The 20,000-nt window shown below is 41.5% G+C and overlaps 3 protein-coding genes across 4 annotated transcripts in view; 2 read left to right on the forward strand and 1 right to left on the reverse strand.

The window, feature by feature from the left end:
* The window catches only part of LOC142934238 (Golgi apparatus protein 1-like), a 22,465-nt gene extending 12,557 nt beyond the window's left edge, over positions 1–9,908 (reverse strand). The window contains exons 1-8 of the mRNA XM_076078721.1: positions 9,510–9,908; positions 4,968–4,997; positions 2,646–2,732; positions 2,254–2,469; positions 1,599–1,802; positions 745–816; positions 471–657; positions 1–190 (exon numbers count right to left, since the gene is read on the reverse strand). The exon at positions 1–190 is cut by the window's left edge and continues 28 nt beyond it. Coding sequence (XP_075934836.1) covers positions 1–190; positions 471–657; positions 745–816; positions 1,599–1,802; positions 2,254–2,469; positions 2,646–2,732; positions 4,968–4,997; positions 9,510–9,884 — 1,361 coding nt within the window. The 5' untranslated portion in view covers positions 9,885–9,908. The remainder of the gene's footprint in view (positions 191–470; positions 658–744; positions 817–1,598; positions 1,803–2,253; positions 2,470–2,645; positions 2,733–4,967; positions 4,998–9,509) is intronic.
* A 1,588-nt stretch (positions 9,909–11,496) lies between these two features.
* Positions 11,497–14,943, forward strand: LOC142934239 (troponin I, fast skeletal muscle-like). 2 transcript variants are annotated; one of them, XM_076078722.1, is made up of 6 exons: positions 11,497–11,617; positions 11,703–11,739; positions 12,703–12,831; positions 13,343–13,432; positions 14,438–14,614; positions 14,754–14,943. In XM_076078722.1, exons 1-6 carry the CDS (start codon positions 11,610–11,612, stop codon positions 14,838–14,840), a joined length of 528 nt encoding a protein of 175 aa, XP_075934837.1. In that variant the 5' UTR covers positions 11,497–11,609; the 3' UTR covers positions 14,841–14,943. The 2 variants fall into 2 exon arrangements, with proteins under 2 accessions (XP_075934837.1, XP_075934838.1); XM_076078723.1 differs by having other exon boundaries at positions 11,498–11,739.
* A 1,502-nt stretch (positions 14,944–16,445) lies between these two features.
* The window catches only part of aph1b (aph-1B gamma-secretase subunit), an 8,884-nt gene continuing 5,329 nt past the window's right edge, over positions 16,446–20,000 (forward strand). Inside the window, exons 1-2 of the mRNA XM_076078656.1 lie at positions 16,446–16,749; positions 17,582–17,752. Coding sequence (XP_075934771.1) covers positions 16,637–16,749; positions 17,582–17,752 — 284 coding nt within the window. The 5' untranslated portion in view covers positions 16,446–16,636. The remainder of the gene's footprint in view (positions 16,750–17,581; positions 17,753–20,000) is intronic.

Here is a 20,000-nt window from a genome sequence, read left to right on the forward strand (position 1 = left end):
GCGGTGCGGTCGCCGCGTCCGATCCTCATCAGGCAGTGCAGCGTGCGTCCTTTGCGGTGCAGACCGGAGCAGTGGGCCTCGATCTCCGTCCGGCAGTGCAGCACGATCTCCGGACTCAGAGAGAAATCCTCCATCAGCATCCGCCGGTAGTCCAGCATCTCGCCCTGACACTCGCCGCTGACCGGACGACCTGCGCGAGATCAAACTATTACGGACACATTTCAAACCCTATTTACCAGGTATTTACTTTTTATTAACATTATAATAACAAACAATATCTTCTTCTTACTTAAAGCTGCATTCATTTACGTTTTCGGAGGCCGCAGGGCATCGTGTTAACAAACGCAACACTGACATGTAATCTAAGTATAAAGCAAGGTCTCTCTCTCTCTCTCTCTGTCTCTGTCTCTCTCTCTTTCTTTCTTTTTAAGGAAACAGAGGTGTAAATCCCGCCTCCTCCCCCATCTCACCGCGGTGCACTGCAGCCTCCAGGCACAGCAGCAGGTACGACAGCCGGGCCTCGCGGGCCCTCGGCAGGTTGGTGTCCAGGCTGCAGCGCTGCTTCCTCAGGTCCATCTTACAGGCTTTGGCCAGAGAGTAACTGACTTTATAGTCCTGAGAGATCAGCTTCTGACGGGTGGTCAGAGCGTCGCGGCACTGCGCAGGAAGAGGAGGGGGGAGTGTTAGAGACCGAAAAATGAGCTCGCCCATGATCCCAAAACACAAACCGATGGTTGGTCGTACCTTTTCTGACATGGCCTCCTCGAACTTGTGGTTGAACAGACACTTGTAGACTTTCCCTTCTCCTGCCTGAGTCTGTGGAGAGGAGCAACAAAAGATATCACGACATATATCATTGTTTGTTAGTAAACATGTTGTCATGGAATATGGTGGAAGGTTTTTCCAACTGGCCAAGGATGTAGAAACTTTTGACAGGTTTTCTTAAAAGGGAAAGTTCACCAACTTTTATGTGTATCAGTCCAATCAGTGTTGATGTTAAATGTAGTCAATGAGGAGGAGTGATGTAGAGACCTGTCAATCATTGTGTAGCCCCGCCCTAAAGCATCCCCTGCTTTATGGTCTGTTTGACTCTAAATGGACCATAATCTACTAAATGAACATCATGCTGTATTGAAGAAGACTTGAAACTAGAGATTGAGACCATAAACTCATGTTTACAATGTTTACTGAGGTAATAAATCAAGAGAGAAGTAGAGTCATTTTCTCATAGACTTCTATACAACCAGAGGAGTCGCCCCCTGGTGGACACTAGAGAGAATGCAGCTTTAACACATGAAGCATCGGATTCACTTTTCAGAACCGGAGGTTTGCATTAGTGTTTTGGTGCATAACAATTAACATAGTAAGAGAACATAAAAAGCAAGAACTGTAACAGGGAAGAAATATCATAAAAATACTTTAAAAATATGTATACTCGTGCCTTTTCTAACAGCCAGAAGTTAGCGTGAATGGTTTGATTGAATGCTGATGAAACTGAATTTGATACCCAATAATGTATCATTTCAAATTGATCTGAATGTAGAAACCATTGTTTGTAGTCTTTATATATTCAATATATTTTAAAAAGTCTTCCTCACGTTCTGACAGAATCTCTCGCGGTCGTCTCTGCAGGAGAAGTAAAGATGTCGGTCGAGGTGAAAGTCGTCCGACGACAGCTCCGCCACCCGCAGGATCGCCCTCTGACACTCCTCTCTGATTGGACGAACGTGATCCTGCTGCTCCGCCTCCCTCACCAGCGCCTTCTCCAGACAGGCGATGACCTCACCCTGGGAGTGGATGTCCTGACGAGAACACGAGGAAGAGCGAGTTAGAGAGAACGAGAACGCAAAACCACAACCAAAGAGAACAATTAAGAATTTTAGGGATCTAAAAAAACAAACGACCATTCAAAGACATCACATTGATCAAATTCATGATCTTCATCTGTAACTGTGCAGAACTACTGGTTTTAAACACAATGATTAGACATGGGAAAATTATGTTTCGGTGCTCCCGCTCCTTATGCTAAGCTAAGCTATGCTAAACTATGCTAAGCTATGCTAAGCTATGGTAAGTGGTTGAAAGCTGTTCAGTTACTAGCTTTTCCAAGTTTCAAAGAGTGATCTTTCATGCACAGAACCAGTAGAACCAAACTCCACTTTGATCGCATAATCAGCACTTTCTTCTTCGTAGTTTTACACACACACACACACACACACACACACACACACACACACACACACACTCACTCACCTTGTGTCCCACGTTGATGCTGCCGCAGTGCAGGCTGTTGATGTCCTCTTTACATTTGTCCATGAAGCCACAGATGAGTCTGTAGTCGCTGAAGACGATGCTGGTCATCTTGGTGATGTACTGGTTACACTGGTACTCGCTGACGTTGCCGCGGTGATCCACCAGGCAGGACACCAGGTAGCCCCTCCCCCGCTCCTCCTCGTTACACTCCTTTATCTGGAGGTATGTGAAAGTGTTTAACTTCCTCTAACGGACGCTCATTTGTCTGTGTGATGATTTTGAAAATAGTTTTTACGAAGGAGATGTGTTTAATAGTTTAAATAGGTTTTGCTGTAATAACTCAATAACTCCGTTAAACTTGAACCCGAGCCTCGTCTGCGCTGCACACTGACCTCAGCGATGGTGCTCTTGCAGACCTCTGTGGCCACCGACTCAAACTTTGGATCTGTGGTCAGATTGAGTTTATAGTTCCACAGCAGCTGAGAGAGAGGAAGAGAAAACATCACAGTTCATACCGTAGAGACGTCTGCATGTCTGTCCAACTGTTCACCTCATCCACTTCACACTCTTAAGATCTACGGAAGATAATTATTAGTAGTTTGTTATAAAATCACTGTTTGAGACGGGACCACTATTAACTGTTACACCGCAGAACGGCATGCTGGTTACAGCTCCCTCTCCGTTGCTCGCTGCAGTCATAGAGTGTTTATAAGAAGTGGACGTCGTCATCGTGACGTCACTCATTGGTTTGTGGACTGATTTTGAAGACTCGAGTTTGGCGACTTCGCCGTCGCCATCTTGGCTTTTTGCAACCAGTGAACAGGAAGTGACCATATCTGGACAGAGGAGGAGTGACGTAGAGACGCCGTATACGTTTCTGGTAGAGACCTGTCAATCACCGTGTAGCCCCGCCCTAAAGCATCCCCTGCTTTATGGTCTGTTTGACTCTAAATGGACCATAATGTACTAAATGAACATCATGCTGTATTGAAGAAGACTTGAAACTAGAGATTGAGACCATAAACTCATGTTTACAATGTTTACTGAGGTAATAAATCAAGAGAGAAGTAGAGTCATTTTCTCATAGACTTCTATACAACCAGAGGAGTCGCCCCCTGGTGGACACTAGAGAGAATGCGGGTATAAGACATGAAGCATCGGATTCACTTTTCAGAACCGGAGGTTGTCGCCTGGCTCAACAGTACATTTAAAAACAGATGAACAAAGACAGACCGGAGATGTTTTATCATAACAATCGCAAACATTTCAAGCGTCAGCAATGTAGCTTTCATAATTAACGCGTTTGTTCCACTAAATAGCCTGGTCCCAAACAGCTAGCTGTTAGCTAATGACGCGTACCCTCTAGCATTGCTAAGGGATGCAACGACGTCGTGGCAGGTGTATTCCTCCCTGTTCCCAACAGGAATGTTCTGAACGGGTGGTGCACTAGTGTCTAAATAAATAGATAAAATAAATAAGTGACAAAAAAATGGTATTGAATTGCATTATGACAAATGACGAATTCCTGGAGTTTGACCCACACTAGTGACTAACAGTCAGCATATGTCGGCCTCTGCTGCTTACATTTAGACAATTCCTTTTTTAAATCTGTCTCTTGCAAGTCCCACAACTATAAACACAACGCTTTGTAGCTGGAGAGCCTCTTTAGCTCAGTGCTGACCGTGCAGATCGGCTCACAGCGTCCCTAAAACTAACGACAGTCGTTTGCATCGCTGCAATTCTGTGAAGACGTTTCCAAATGTCTCTCTAGTCTTCAGATTCTCTTCTCTCTTTCTGTCCTTTTGTATTGTTGCGTTTATTGTTTTCCTGGCAGCGATTCACCAGCTGCAACCGATAACAGCTGCAGACAGTCAGACCGCCCAGAAAATAACTGTGTGTGTGTGTGTGTGTGACATGTAAATTGCAGCCGGTGCTGTAATAAAGACGGTCCAAGTGGTCCATTAACCTTGTGGCGTTTCATAAACCTGTCTGCTGTTAACTGCAGTGAACTCTGAACTCTGAAGGTTTATCATCCAGAGAAACGAGCTTCAGGAACGTTGGAGGAACGTTTGTGAAGCTCGTCAGTTGTGATTTACTGAAGATTCTTCTTCTGTAGCAAAACTACAGAGTCAAAGTACTCTGTTACAAGTACAAGTCCTGCATTCACAATGTGGCTTAAAGTGACTCTGAGGAACTTTGATCTGGTCCTGAACCAGTCTCAGTGTAGTCCTGATCCTCTATCAGACCTCCATCAGTGGAGAGACCATCAGAGAGAAGATGGTCTGTTTCTATAGAGTTATTCTTAATGCTCGTCATCGGAGCCACCGGGTCGGATTCTGGTGAAACCAAATGAACTCATGCAGGTTCACCAGAACCTCCTTCAGCTCAGACTCCAGCAGAGACCGGTCCACCGTGGACAGACCCAGATCCTCCAGCAGAGACCGATCCACCGTGGACAGACCCAGATCCTCAAGCAGAGACCGGTCCACCGTGGACAGACCCAGATCTGGCTTCTTCTTACAGTAACGTCAACTACAAAATACTAAAGTCAAGTACAAGTACCTCAAAATTGTACTTACGTAAAGTACTTGAGTAAATGTACTTAGTTATATTCCACCACTGCAATCAAACGTGCAAACGTGTACAAACAGATTCTCTTTCTCTCCTTTGAATCATCTAAAGAATAACTAAATGTTTCGGAGGACGATACTTACGTGGTTACAGTCAGGAGAGATCTCAGATTCCTGCAGAGACGAGAGAGAAAGAGGTCAACGGTCACACTCGGGTCAAGGATGTAATGCTAGAAAATAGGAAAAAAACGCGGGGGGATGGGGGATGGGGCGGGGGGACACATTTGCAAGGCACCGTATGTGTGTGCCACACATGTGACACATTAAAGAGAGACACACAAACACTTAACATATGGTCCTCCCACACAGGACAACAGCCCTTCGTATATCACATATGAACAAAGCAGCAGCAGCTCTTCAGACTCCCACAACATCCTCGACTATCAGAGGAAAACGCAGCAGAGAAGCTTCTCTTACAGCTTCACGCCACTTTGCAGTAAAACATAAATAAAAAAGACATGAAAGCTCGGCCCACGGGGACAGAGACAAACAGAGACACTGGTTTTATAAACCGTCGTTTCCACTCAAAGTTTCAGAGGCAGAGGAACAAATGTAATGAGGAAACGGACCCTCAGCGGCCTCCAGGATTAGAATTACCAAATTAGTGAAACTATCAGTTATTGATTAACGAAGGCGCTGTTCCATCCACATCAAAAGGCTTCTGAAAGGAGATTAATGGAGAGGACGGATCAAAGCGGTAACAGAGGCTAATTGTGTCTGGGTAATGGGTGGGAGTAACGTGACAAAATATCACAGAGAAGCTAATGTGATACGCTGAGAAGTCGGCAGTGTGAGACCAAACCTCTGCACGTTTAAGCCAACAAAAGCTGTATTGTAGATTTACTCTGGCCGTCTCGCCGGTTGAACAAAATGTCTTTGTGGTCCGCGGCACCAGAACCGTACCAGCTTTCTTTCATCTGGGAATACAAGTGACTTTATAAATGACTATATGTAAAGTGAAAATGAGCTACTGTCATCCATCTTTAGCCCCTTTTTAGCTCATCGGTTGGGTTATTTTACGGCACATTTGCTGGTTTGTTTCAGTCTCAGCGCTCTTATAAACCAACGGAACGCTTCCTGCTGCAGCAGACAGCAGACAGACACAGTTAAGAGACCAGCTGGTGAACAAAGTGGAGCATTTAGCAGCCAAAGAGACTCAAGAGTTGGTGGAGAACAAACAAAGAGCTAACCAGACAGGTGCACTTCCGCCAGGTGTGTCTGCAGCTACCACTGCAGTATTTGATTGAAAGAATACAGCCCACACGTCTACCCACGTCTAGACACCAGTGGGCTGTAAGGCGTCATAACACACACTTTATTCAAAATCAAGAACAAAGCAGTGACGTATGCAGGCAATCGGCTCGAAGACGTCGTATAAGACTCAAGTGGTTGCGTTAGATTTTCTTTTGTAGTGAATCAACGGATCATAAAACTCACGGTTTCGGATCGGATCACGGATCGTGATTAGTGATCCATATTTGCAGATACAGATTCCTTTTGTTGTTTCATTATAGCAGCTGGTCTACAAAGCTGCAGAGTATTTATTTATTTTTTGGACACTACCGGCCGGGGGTCGGTTCAGAGTGGTGAGTGAGCAGTCAGCAGGCAGTCAATGGTAGTATAAAAACCAGAAAATAAAAGGTGTTTAAAGAAAGTGTGAGTTCTTGAGCGTGCAGCCATAACTGGACAGTTTGCTGCAGCACAATGAGCGGTTAGCCGTGGACGGACACAGAGGTGCACAGTCACTCACGCACACATGTAGCCGATAGCAGAATCCTCCCGGTGGAGATAATAATAATGTAACCGTAACGGTTTGCATGGTGCCGTTTTGGTAAAATAACACTGTACTGAAATTAATAAAAGGCCGAAGACTGATAATTATTACCAAAGGAAAAAGTATTATTAGAACAAAAGATTCGGCTTTAAAACATTATTTTTTTATTTGTTGACAAATTCATAAACTAATACATTTCCTCTTTCTCGTTTTCATGTGTCATTTACTTATCGTATATTTGTTCTTATTTCTGTCTTTGTGCCGCTGTCTCGTCTCATCTTACATCAGTGTGATGTCCATGATGTCACAGGCCTGTTGGCGCTGAGGCAAAGTGACTTCCTGTCCAGCAGTTCGTTTATAACCATCCTCAGGGCACAAACCAGCACAAATAAATACTCTGAAACCGAACGCTGCTTTACTGCCAGTTAGCTGCCGCTGGGCTGTGTGTGTGTGTGTGTGTGTGTGTGTGTGTGTGTGTGTGTGTGTGTGTGTGTGTGTGTGTGTGTCTTTCCCTGGAGAAGAGGCAGATTTATAAGAGCCATTTACCTCTTCAGGAGGCCACAGCTGTTCATAGAGTTGAAGCGATGTAATTATCTCAGTAAAGAGGGCATCGCTCAAAGGCCGCTGGAGGAGTGTGTGTGTGTGTGTGTGTGTGTGTGTGTGTGTGTGGGTGTGTGTGTGGGTGTTTGACGTCAGCATGGTGGATGTTTTTTCACAGACATCCGTTCGGTGTGTTTACGTCGGTAACACTTACACTTACGCATTCATAAGCAGTGAATTAAATCAGATTGAAGTGATGGTTCGAAGGGAAATGAATTTAAACATAAATTCAAATAGATTATCTTTCAATTAAAATATTTCAATGTTTCAGATTTTGTGGCGTCTAAGACCGCGTTTAACAACAGCAGAACGACGTCACAACATCCACTCTGACACAACTGGTGAGTTATCCAAGTCTCATGTATCCAGTCGAATGTTCACCACTTCACTTAAGTTAGGTTTAGTAAAAAATCGTTAAATACTTAGTTAGGTTTAGTAAAAGATCGTTAAATACTTAGTTAGGTTTGAGAAAAGATCGTTAAATACTTAGTTAGGTTTAATAAAATATCATTAAATACTTAGTTAGGTTTAATAAAAGATCATTAAATACTTAGTTAGGTTTAATAAAAGATCATTAAATACTTAGTTAGGTTTCATAAAAGATCGTTAAATACTTAGTTAGGTTTAATAAAAGATCGTTAAATACTTAGTTAGGTTTAATAAAAGATCGTTAAATACTTAGTTAGGTTTAGGCAACAGAATTACTTTGGTTTAGTAAAGATCGTAAAATGGTTTGCGTTAAAATAAAAAGTGGCGTTACTTAGGTACGGAGGTTACATGACAAACGAATCAACGTTTTACTCGTTTCACACAGCAGTCTTCTGGCTGAAAGAGCATTCTCTGTTCATTAAAAAATGACTAATCAACTAAACTAATCGACAAAAAACCAAAACAACCAATTAGTCCACTAATCACATTAGAGAGGGCAGCTCTATATGTATTTTTGCTGAAATAAAAAAACGTTTGCATAAACTGAACTGGCACGGATGAAACTCTTTATTCATCAAGACTTTTCACTGTTTTTGATTCTTCGTTCACCACGAGGCATGAAAAAGATTACAGGGTGAGTAACTGGTATATATATATCAATTATATATATATAATATATATATAATTGATATATATCCGTCACACCAAAAAATATTTGTTTTGATTTTTCAATCACAAAGAGAAGCAGGAAGTCATCACCCTGTTGGTCACCTGACAGCTGGAGGGCTTGCTCCTCCGTCAGGTTGATTATTACCTCGCTGAGTCTGCAGCCGAGGAGGGAAAACCTCAAACCACATGAAACCTTTCCCTCCACAACAATAGTTCGGTGTTAAGGTGCTTTTTAAACAGGTGGCGGTTTCTAGTACATAAGCCTGCAACTTCCGTCGATTTTCATTATAGATCAATGCATTTTGTTGCAACTATACAATTAGATATTTAATTTATAAAATGTCAAAAACCATCACGAGTTCCCAGAGACACTCAGTTTATGATTATAAACCTTCACCTGATTTATTTTATCCTGGCAGTGCAGACTTTAACAGAGACTGAGTAAATGAGCTATGAAAAATACAAATAATTAACTAAATGTTCAGGGGCCATTGGGGGGGGGGGGGGGGAGGGAGAGACTAAATCTGAACTGCAGCTTGTTGATGCCGGGGTCTTTAAATAACATCTAAATCTAAGATGTTAAATAAATAAATAAGTCAGCAACTCAGCAGTGAAACAGTACTATATTTAGTTTATAAGTCAAACTCTCCTAAACGTCTGTAATTACTTTGTTTATAAAGCGTTGATCTGACTCCAATAATGCATCATATAGTGGAGCCGGTTCTGCTGCACGTAAAAAACAAAGTTACAAAAATAAATATTAAAAAAACCTGCAGATATTTGTAAAAGTGTGAACACTTACTCATAATGATTTGTACCATTTGCACATTTAGTATAAATAAAATATTTGTAGCTTCTGGAGGAATTAAATCAAGAGGAGAACGTGGATTTGTACAGTGCCCTAAATCAACCTGCGTGTGTGTGCGTGTGTGTGTGTGCGTGTGCGTGTGCGTGTGCGCGTGTGTGTGTGTGTGTGTGTGCGTGTGTGTGTGTGTGTGTTTGTGTTTGTGTGTGTGTGACGCAGGTGTGGATGTTCACATCTGCACCAGTGTCCCGCTGTGTGGATGTAAACCACCGGTGCGACACACCCAGCAGATGCCCATCACCTCACCGCTGCGCACCCCGCTAGTTCACTCACCCGGGCGGCCGCTTACCTCTCTGCGGTCCTGCAGGCACTCCAGCACGGCCAGGTTGTTGGTCCAGGTGTGCTTGGGACAGAGGCGGGACAGGTCCTCCCGGCAGGCCTCCTCCTCCGACAGCTTCCAAGCGGTCGCCCTTCGAGGCTGAGAGGCCCCAGCGACGACAGCAGCAGCAGCAGCAGCATCGGCGGAGGAGGAGGCGGCGGCGGCGGCTGCGGCGGCAGGTGCATCCTTGGCCGGGGGATCCGCGGCTCTGAGGCCGGTTGGAGAGTTGGGCGGCTCGGCCGGGCCGCCGGCAGCCTTCGAGCCGAGGACGGAGCCGAAGCAGCCGCAGAGACACACGGACGTCAACAGCAGCGGCAGCAGCTGAGAGTAACTGTACGCCGCCATCTTCGCACCACTGACAAGCTGGTACTGATGATGAGGCTGCATCACTTCCGGTCAGAGAGTTCACAATAAAAGCCTTTTGTCCAGAAGAAATATTCAACTTCCGGTCATTGTATTTAAACAATGTCTACCGATTATTTTAATATTTTACTCTAATAGATTGTAAGCTGGTATAAGTCATCTTAGTTTTAAGTAAAAGTTTCCTACCACTGTAATAACTAAATTATTTACCACCAATAAATAAAAAATCCTGCATTGAAAAATATTTTTACAAGCGAAGAAGAAAGACAAATAATACAGTAGGGTTTAACAGACTGTTCTGGATTCACAATTCCACCCTATTTTTTTATATATTTATATAATGTATTCATTTACAATAAGGCTATTTTGAACCGGAAAAGCTTTGTTTTATTTGTGTTTTGGTTTAGCTTCGACTTATTTAGCTCTTATTGTTTTATTTTCTTTACTTTTGTTTTGATGGTACAAATGTGAAATGTGGTTTATCGAGCATTCGTGTGTGTGTGTGTGTGTGTGTGTGTGTGTGTGTGTGTGTGTGTGTGTGTGTGTGTGTGTGTGTGTGTGTGTGTGTGTGCGTGCGTGCGTGCGTGTGTGTGTCCTCCCCGTTTGAACAGCTGAGTAAAAGGGGAACCAGTCAGCAATAAATCCTCCCAGTTTAGAGCTGACAGCTGTTGGGAGGATTCTTCTGGTTCACCACCAGCCAAACATCCATCCCGCTGTCAGAGTTAGTTATTTTATTTTTAAGGTATCTTATTTTTGCTTTGACTATAAGTCACACATTTGTCTTATAATTGTTTTTTAACATATTGTTTTACAACTCTTTCCACGATGTGGTTATGCAGAAAGCGGTCCATGTCTCTGCAGATCCCGAACAATCCGGACCTCATCTCTGGAAAACAGTTTTTCTTTGTAGATGTCTTTATATTGACTGAATGAATCTCTGCTGAGTTCCCATTACATTCTGTTGAATGAATGAAACAAACAGATGAAAAAGGAGCCGTCAGCTGTTCCAGACTTCAGCTGAGCTGACTCACAGGAAAACAAGCGACAGCAGAGAAATCCCTCCACGGTTCAGTTTGTCTCTGTTGAAGATCATCTTTTATTTTCTCAGATGTCAGACTTTGTGTTCCGATATCAGAGTTGATGGATGAATTATGTTCAGTCTATACTGGCTGAAGTATCAGTCGTCTCAGTAATTTCCTAAAACAGCTGGTCACTATAGTTTTTATTTATAGGAAACAGAAGGAAATAGCCATTTGTTGGGGGACTATTTTAAGCGGCGGATGAATCCATATTTTCGGCAGAAGAATGGTGAATGTGAGCTCTATCAGGCTGTAATACACACACACACACACACGCATTACTTATTAGAATATAATACTTTTAACCAGAACAACTTAAGATCAAACTAACCCTAAAGACCGAACTAAATACGTCATCAGGCTCCCTCATTGTCTGAGCATGCTTCCAGAAAAAAAAGATTCCTGAAGTGTTTGTTCCAGGCTCAGCTGCTGCCGTCGACCCCTCGGTCAGGAGTTCAACCGACAACTGCTGCTGGTCCACCTCACACACACACACACACACACACACACACACACACACACACACACACACACACACACACACACACACACACACACACACACACATATAAAGAGAGATGGAGCTGTGGTATTTCCATTCATCTCTCAGGAATCAGCCGCGGTCAGGATGACGGAGTAAGTCCTGCTCTGAACTGAGGAGACTTTATATGAAATCTCACAGAATCAATAATTCTTAATAATTGTTTTTGTTTCTCTCCAGGAAAAAGATGTCGTCGGGCCGGAGGAATCAGCTCAAGGTATGCGTTGATGAAGGACTTTCTGTATTCCTAAGACAGCCCGGGTAAAAAGGATAAACACTGCATGTTTAAAAATGTTCTGACTAATAAAATAACTATTTAAACTATTAATCGTTATAAAAAGAAGATTAATCAAACCGATAATGAAAAAGTTGCAGCCGTATAGTTTATATCAGACTGACGGAGCACATTGGATGATTGTAAAGGTCTTCCTTTGAATATTGTTTTTTATTTAACTGATGAGAAAGAATATCAGATTTTCTCATATAATTAGTTTGATATTATTTATTTATCGAACCAGGATGTTGATGAAGAATGTCAGATTTAATATTTTACATGAAGGCAACACAGAACCAACATTTAGAGGAAGAAAAAGAAAGAAACTAAATGTGAGCAGAGCTTTAAAGATGCTTTTTTTCCCCTTACAAAACTAATCTAGAGATTAAAGTAGGACTGGTGATAAAGAGGTCATTTCATTTCTCCATAATGGTTTGTATCAATATGGTTTCTGGTAATAAATAAATAGGTTTATTATATATTTGTGTAAATTTAATACTTGACAAATGAAAAGCATTGAGTATTTTCTCATTTAATTAAGAACTTAAGTGCAAAAATATTCAGATCTTCTGAGAAGTTAGTGTTGTTATTATCAAGTCAGACAATATCTCGATGTTATGATTCCATTGAAAGATGATGAATCATCACATTGAGTTATCGTCCAGTCCCAGAATAAAAGCATTTTTCTGTCCCAAATCTTTTTATTTTTCGGGGCAATGAACGTTTCAGAAACGCTTTATTGTTTTCCATTTGTACATACAAGGAATTCTGCTTGGTGACGATAAACACAGTGTGATAGTTCAAGATAGAGTTTAAGAATCATAAATATGAACTTCTTCTCCTCTTCTTCCTTCTCCTCTTCCTCCTCCCCCTCCTCTTCCTCCTCCTCCTCCTGCTCTTCCTCAGACCTTGCTGCTGCAGATCGGTGAGGCGATGCTGGAGGAGGAGGTGCAGGAGGCTGAGCAGCAGAAGATCAAGCACATGGAGGAGAACTGCCCCGGTTTCTTCCTCCCAGGATGCATGCATGAGCTCCAGGTAAACCTCCTCCTCCGTCACCCTGAGGCTCCATGGAGGCCAGAAACAAACAAACATGGCCGATGTTTGTAGAGATAAATGCATCGCTGCTCTTTCCCCTCACATTTGAACACACACTATTTGTTTAAGTTTTACAACAGCTCCCATCTTTGCCACTGGTGCCTCATGGGAAAACAAGAATCCCATGAGAGCTCTTACTGTTGATGCTAAAATAACAAAGCCCACAGCTGTTGTCATGCTCTACTTATATTCAATAAAGGTGTGTGATAATGGGAAACAACAGGAAATGACATGAAGGCGAAGGAATAGCAAATGTGTGTTTCCTGTTTTGTATCAAAAGATAATTAAACAAACAGTAACAGAAAATTGAAATGTTGAGTAAACTTGATCCCCAGCTGAGTGAGTACACAGTTTCTACTGAAGGCTCATCTTCCTCTCTCTCTCTCTCTCTCTGTCTCTCTCTCGCTCTCTCTCTCGCTCTCTCTCTTTTCTGACCGACTACAAAAATCAGGATTTTTGCCGGAAACTTCACAAGCAGATAGATTTGGTGGACGAGGAGCGATACGACATGGAGGTCAAAGTGACAAAGACCAACAAGGAGGTACGTCGTTTTCAGAGTTTCACTTCCTGCCACAGATCTTTTGGTACGGTAAAGATAATTATTATTTTTTGTATTACAAGCTTTCTGAAATGTTGCGTTTGAATGTGCAAATGTGAGAAACTATCTTATTTAATATGGATACATTTTCATATATTTCTAGAACATAAATCTAAATAAATCAGGTTCAAAAATCTTGTTTCATGTTGTCGAAATATTAGAGTCAAAGGTTTTACAGAGGGGATTTATGATATCTCTTTGTATCACTCCATAAATCAGAAAATACTGCCTCCCATGTTTTTATTAATAAATGTAGTATAAATGAGTGTGTGAGTGATGAGTGAACAAACCTCTCTGTGTGAACCTTCAGCACACAGAGAGGAATGAAAGAGTGAAGTTTGGTGAATGTAAGAGCTGCTGAAGTGGAGATTTATCATCAGAGTCTGAGAACAAACTCATTGAGAGGAAACGTCCTTTAAAGAGACGTTTAGTTACATTACAGACATTTAGAGACTCTACAGATGAACACATGAACTCATAGATATCACCATGAAACTTCACCACTTCATCACTCACATTAAGAGGAGTATTTATTGTATTACAAGTTTTCTGAAATGTTATGTTTTTATATGCAAATGAGGCATTATGTAATGGTAACTGTTGGTGAATTTAGAAGAAATCTACAGACACAAACAGACAAAGTAGTAAAATAAACACATAAATGTGTATTTTGTCTGACAGAGGATTTGTCTCCTCTTAACCAATATTATTTTTATTTCAGAATAAAGTGTCAGCCGACTGGTTTAACAAATCTACAGGCTTTACATACCAATCAGGGCTGTAGGCCTTTACATTTGATCGTTGAATCATGTGTCAATTATCGTCTCATAATCAAATAGTATTTTTTTTTCATCGTGTGACAGAAACAAAGCACAATAAAACACAAGTTTAGCCCATATCTCCTTGAAACAGACCGATTGGTCTGAGGAACTAAGTCTTCTCCGTCAGATCGACGACCTGAAGCTCAAGGTTCAGGATCTGAAGGGGAAGTTCAAGAAGCCGGCCCTGAAGAGGGTGCGGATGTCGGCGGACGCCATGCTGGCCGCTCTGCTGGGCTCCAAACACAAAGTGTCCATGGACCTGAGGGCCAACCTGAAGCAGGTCAAGAAGGAGGTGAAAGACGAGGTGGGTGCTTTCAAATTTCACCTTCGACAATTACATTTATTTTTGGTATGAATGAATCCTCTGATTTCTGTGGTTTCATCTGTGAAATCAAACTTGGATGAAATAAAAGCATTAATAGAACCCGTCCGTTTCTTTGCAGGAGAAGCCGACGGGCGACTGGAGGAAGAACATCGAAGACAGGGCCGGAATGGACGGCAGGAAGAAGATGTTCGAGACTGAGGCGTAAACAGCAGCGTGTTGTTCTTCTGTGAACCAGTTTCATCCATTTCAGTGTGTTATGTGAGTCTATGTTGCTGTGTTTGATTGATAGAATAAATATATCATGTGGTGCTTTAGTGGGTCTCATGGCAATAATTTGATAAATCGTGAAATAGATGTTGGGTGTTCCAGAACACTAGTGAGTTGGGTAAATCAAGGTTACAATGTTTACTGAGATAATCAAGTGGGAAGTAAAGTCATTTTCTCATAGACTTCTATACAACCAGGCAGCAACCTGCTGAGTGAAGTCAAAGCTTCATGTGTTAAAGCTGCATTCTCTCTAGTGACCACCAGGGGGCGCCTCCTCTGCTTGTATAGAAGTCTATGAGAAAATGACTCTACTTCTCTCTTGATTTATTACCTCAGTAAACATTGTAAACATGAGTTTATGGTCTCAATCTCTTCTTCAAGTCTTCTTCAATACAGCATGATGTTCATTTAGTAAATTATGGTCCATTTAGAGTCAAACAGACCATAAAGCAGGGGATGCTTTAGAGCGGGGCTACACAGTGATTGACAGGTCTCTACCAGAGACGTATACAGTCTCTACGTCACTCCTCCTCAGTCCAAATATGGTCACTTCCTGTTCACTGGTTGCAAAAAACAACAACATGGCGACGGCCTTAATTCAAGATGGTGACGGCAAATCGCCGAACTCGAGGCTTCATAACATCAGTCCACAAACCAATGGGTGACGTCACGATGACTACATCCACTTCCTATAGACAGTCTATGGTTACAACCAGACAATGCAGGTTAAAGGCACTTGAGCTTTGGCTTCATTTTTCAGACCCAAAGTTGCCGCCTGGTTGAGTGGAAGCAGTTGTTCCTGTAGAGAACTGTAGCGCCTCCCAGAGGGGAGGAGGGCAAGCAGTCTGTGGCCGGCGTGCAAAGTGTCCTCGATGATACTGCGGCCCTTCACAGACAGTGCTTTCCCTGGACGGCCTCCATAGCAAGAAGGGGAGAATCGTTGATGCGTTTGGCAGTTTTCGCCTCCCTCTGCAGAGCTTTCCAATCCGAGTCTCTTATATATGGGCGACTGAAGTTTATAGTTTATCCACCTTTTATCAGACAAACAGGATTGATGGATCGGTCCTTCTCTAATTCACATCTAGAATGTGGCAGCTAATTAGCTGGTTGCTAACAGCTTTAAAAAATAGGAAAAAGACGGAGAAGCATTTTTTTCCTTATTATTAATATTATTGGATAAATGTAAGCAATGCAACTGTATGAAAACGGTTGAAAATGAAACAGGTTTAATATCCAGAATATAACTTCTTTATAGAGTCGTGATTTTTTAAATAATAATAAGTATTACTATTATTTTTGTTTTGTCGTAGTTATTATTATTATTTATAATAATTTTTATAATAATAATAATAATAATATATAATTATTATTATTTATAATAATAACACTATTATTGTCTTTGATGAATAAACTGTCATAAAGCCATGCTGTTACACGGCCCGGTACAGTAGGTGGCGGTATACACCTTTAACGTTGGTTTGTAGTCCGCCATTAAATTAAAGAAGAAGAAGTTTTTTTTTTCTGTTCGGTCATGTGACGTCACGAGAAGACCATGTGATACGCTGGAGGAAGTAGAATGAACCAGAAATAAACCATCAACAACAACAGCAGCACCAGGCTAACGGTTGCTAACATTTTAAATACAAAGATCCGTAAGCCGCGAGACACGGCGCTTCTTTCCGGTCTCGCGCTGCCAGCCGCTGATTTCCCCCCTTCCCGAACGAAGAGACCAAAATGACGGCGGCGGTGTTTTTCGGCTGCACCTTCATCGCCTTCGGGCCGGCCATCGCTTTGTTCTGGTTTACCATCGCACGGGAGCCGCTGAGAGTAATTTTCCTCATAGCCGGGTGAGCATTTTAATCGTAACGCATCAGAAGTAAACGTATCGTCATCATAGTCATCGTGATATTAGATAGAAACACACTCGGAGCTAACTATAACTTGCTAGCTAACGAGAACGCTACATTAGCTAGCTGCTATTAGCTTCCATTTCGGACATCTTTTGTCAGGTTGTTCCTCACTAGTCACACATTAAGTCAACACTAATCCGTTTGTAATCTCTCACACACATGTATATAAAAATAAAAAACACCAGATACGGTAACTTAAATATCTAAGTTTTAGAGTCTAAACGTGATCGGATCCTAGCTTCTCAACCTAAGACTAGCTAGCCAACTAACAGTTAGCTAGCTAGCTGTTAGTTAGCTAGCCAACTAACAGTTAGCTAGCTAGTGAGCAAGCTAGTGAGCTGAACACTATATGATATGATGTGATTATGTAATAGAAATGATGTATAGAATATGATTAGTGTGACATGTAAACATTATATGGTAGATTAATATTATCTATCAGGGAGGATGTTGTATGGGATAAATGTGATATGGTATAAGGTAAAAGGTAGTAATATATATATATATATATATATATATATATATATATATATATATATATATATATATATATATATATATATATATATATATAACTCTAAGGCTGCATATCTGTAGATGCATTCACAGCAATTTGTGACTGAAAATGAAATAACATAGTTAATGGACTGAAATCAAAATACAGAATACATTCAGGAATCTTTTCAGGTGCCATCATTTAATTCATGTCACACCTTTAATTCTTCTTCTTCATATAACTAATCATGAATGTGTTTATTTCCGCCCTCAGAGCGTTCTTCTGGCTCGTGTCTCTGCTGCTGGCCTCTCTGGTTTGGTTCATCTCCGTTCAGATCAGCAACAAGGACAGCGCCGCTCAGCAGAAAGGCCTCCTCATCTTCGGCGTGGTTCTGTCCGTCCTGCTGCAGGAAACCTTCCGATTCGCTTACTACAAGCTGCTCAAGTAAGTTCTCACAGACTCACTTATTCTAAAGTCCGTGAGGGTTTAGTTCTGTCCTCCTGTCAAATCATCCAGTGTTTGAGGTTCTCTCTCACAGACATTTTGAGCCCTTTTTAAACACTTTCTGGAAGTCCGCATTTCTGCAGACTCCGCCTAAGGGAATTACCCACAATTCATAGCAATGTGACATTAAACACGGGGTTACCAGCTCAAGGCTGAGACGTAAGAAAAGTGAGATTAACAAAGAGGCATATTTAGTTTCCACACCTCCAGGCTCTGTATTCAAAGTCATAAAGCTATGAATTGTGGGTAATACCCAGGAAAGGGTCTGCAGAAATATGTACTTTTTTATATAAAGGGCTCAAAGTGTGTGAGAGACAGTGAGACAGCCCGTCATAGTTCTCAGATATCCATCACTTCCTTTATTAGTTGTATATTTCGGCACAAATGAACTTGGAGAAATGTGGCCCAAAAACAGAAATCCACTGCTTTCTTTTTTAACAACAGAAAAGTTTGACTTCACTGAAGGAAGCGAGCTGATGGCAGAAGCTACTAGACTAACAAGTCCATACTACAAAGTAATCATACACAGTATATTCTATAGAATACGTACATGTTACTGCTTTTGCAGACAGTATACAACAAATCAACAAACTTATAATAACAATACATTTTATTTGTTTAGCTCTTTAAAAGGTACTCAAAGACACTTTACGTGCTAAAAAACAGAAACAATAGAAGCAATTACAAAAGACACTTAATAGATGATATAAGGAACAGCACAAAAACATACACAACTCATTTTACAGGTTAAAGACGCATCCAGATGCAATTCACGCACAATGTAGTCGATCAAACTGCGACTTCACGGACTCCTCGAGGAGAAAGCAACCCGTCTCTAAAGATGAAAACATCTTTTAGTTTTCTAACGTCTCTCTGCTGCTGTCGGGACAGTAGTGTAGTGGCTCGTGATGTGGAACAGCAGCCACTAGAGGCCGCTAGAGTTTAATCCTGTCGCTCTCATCCTGCAGTGAAATGATTGGGCAGCGTCTCCTTTTATTATCCAAACTAACTTCAGCTGATCTGACAGTAGTATTAAGGGCCGTGTGTCGCTGTATTGGTGCGTCTGTAAAGGACCGTACTGCATGTTTTCAGACCTTTCACTACACATTCCATGTACTCGGATAGTTACTGGTGACCATTTGGTGTTTTAGTTGTGTAATCCATCATGTTTCATATCAATCTACATTTATTACTTTTGTTATTTCAGGGCTCGCCCGGCAAATGACAATTATTGTTATCTCTCAATCTGATGATTATCTTCTTGATTAATCAATACATTTCTTTGGTCTTTAAAGTGTAAAGAAATGTAGAACGTTTTGTCCGCCCAAAGCTGAAAGAAATTCAGTTTATTCTCATCAAAGACAGAAACTCAGCAAACGTTCATATTTTAGAAGCTAAAACCAAATGATTGTTTGATCCAAACAAACTTAAATGGTGTAAATAACAACTAATCCGTTTATCTCTTAAAGAGTCAGTATTTTATAACTACAGTAACCGTATCTGGACTTTAAGTCAATGCAAGAGTTTCATACAGGAGAGAAACCAGCTGTGTGAAGAACAGCGTTCTTTCTAACATGATCAATGTCAGTAGAAAGGGTTCAATATGTGATTCATTTTTTAGCATTTTTGAATTGAACCGTGGAGCTCAAGAGGAGTTTCGTATCGGAGCTCAAACAGCTGAAGCACACAAAGAGACTCTTGAGTTTGAAATGTTCACTTTGTTATTCAAACATGAAGTTGTTCTCAGCGGGTTTGTGTTCAAGGTTTCCCTCCGTTCCTCATTCTCTGTTTTCATTCTTATCGTCTTCCTCTCGCCGACGCGCATATTTCTAATTCATGTCGTTGTTTACAGCAGACGCTGAAGCGCTGCTCAGGGTTTATTACTGCGTAGAGGTTTGAGCCAGCGACAGAGTAAAGTCAGCCGGGCCCAACATGATCAGAAGTGAGAATAAAAACAGCAATTAAAACCTTCTCCGGATGTGTGCGAAGGCAACTCATACAACCGCTAAAGTTCTATTGTTCAGCCACTCAAATGTGAAGATTTCCTGTTTTTATATAATACTAAAGTTAATATCTTATAATAATATCATTAAAGACATAACCGGTAGATTAATCAATAAGGAAAATCTAATTGTTAGTTGAAGCCTCTCTCCCCTTTCAATGTTGAAATAAAATTATTTGGTTAATT

This window comes from Anarhichas minor, unplaced genomic scaffold (assembly GCF_050575085.1).
Source record: "Anarhichas minor isolate MPS153535 unplaced genomic scaffold, ASM5057508v1 ptg000067l, whole genome shotgun sequence".
Classification (NCBI taxonomy): domain Eukaryota; kingdom Metazoa; phylum Chordata; class Actinopteri; order Perciformes; family Anarhichadidae; genus Anarhichas; species Anarhichas minor.

What these genes read in the sequence shown, in the direction of transcription:
- LOC142934239 (XM_076078722.1), top strand. An exon ending in GATGCATGCATGAGCTCCAG is followed by an intron (nt 12,832 to 13,342) that starts GTAAACCTCCTC and finishes TACAAAAATCAG; the next exon opens with GATTTTTGCCGGAAACTTCA. An exon ending in AGAAGGAGGTGAAAGACGAG is followed by an intron (nt 14,615 to 14,753) that starts GTGGGTGCTTTC and finishes GTTTCTTTGCAG; the next exon opens with GAGAAGCCGACGGGCGACTG.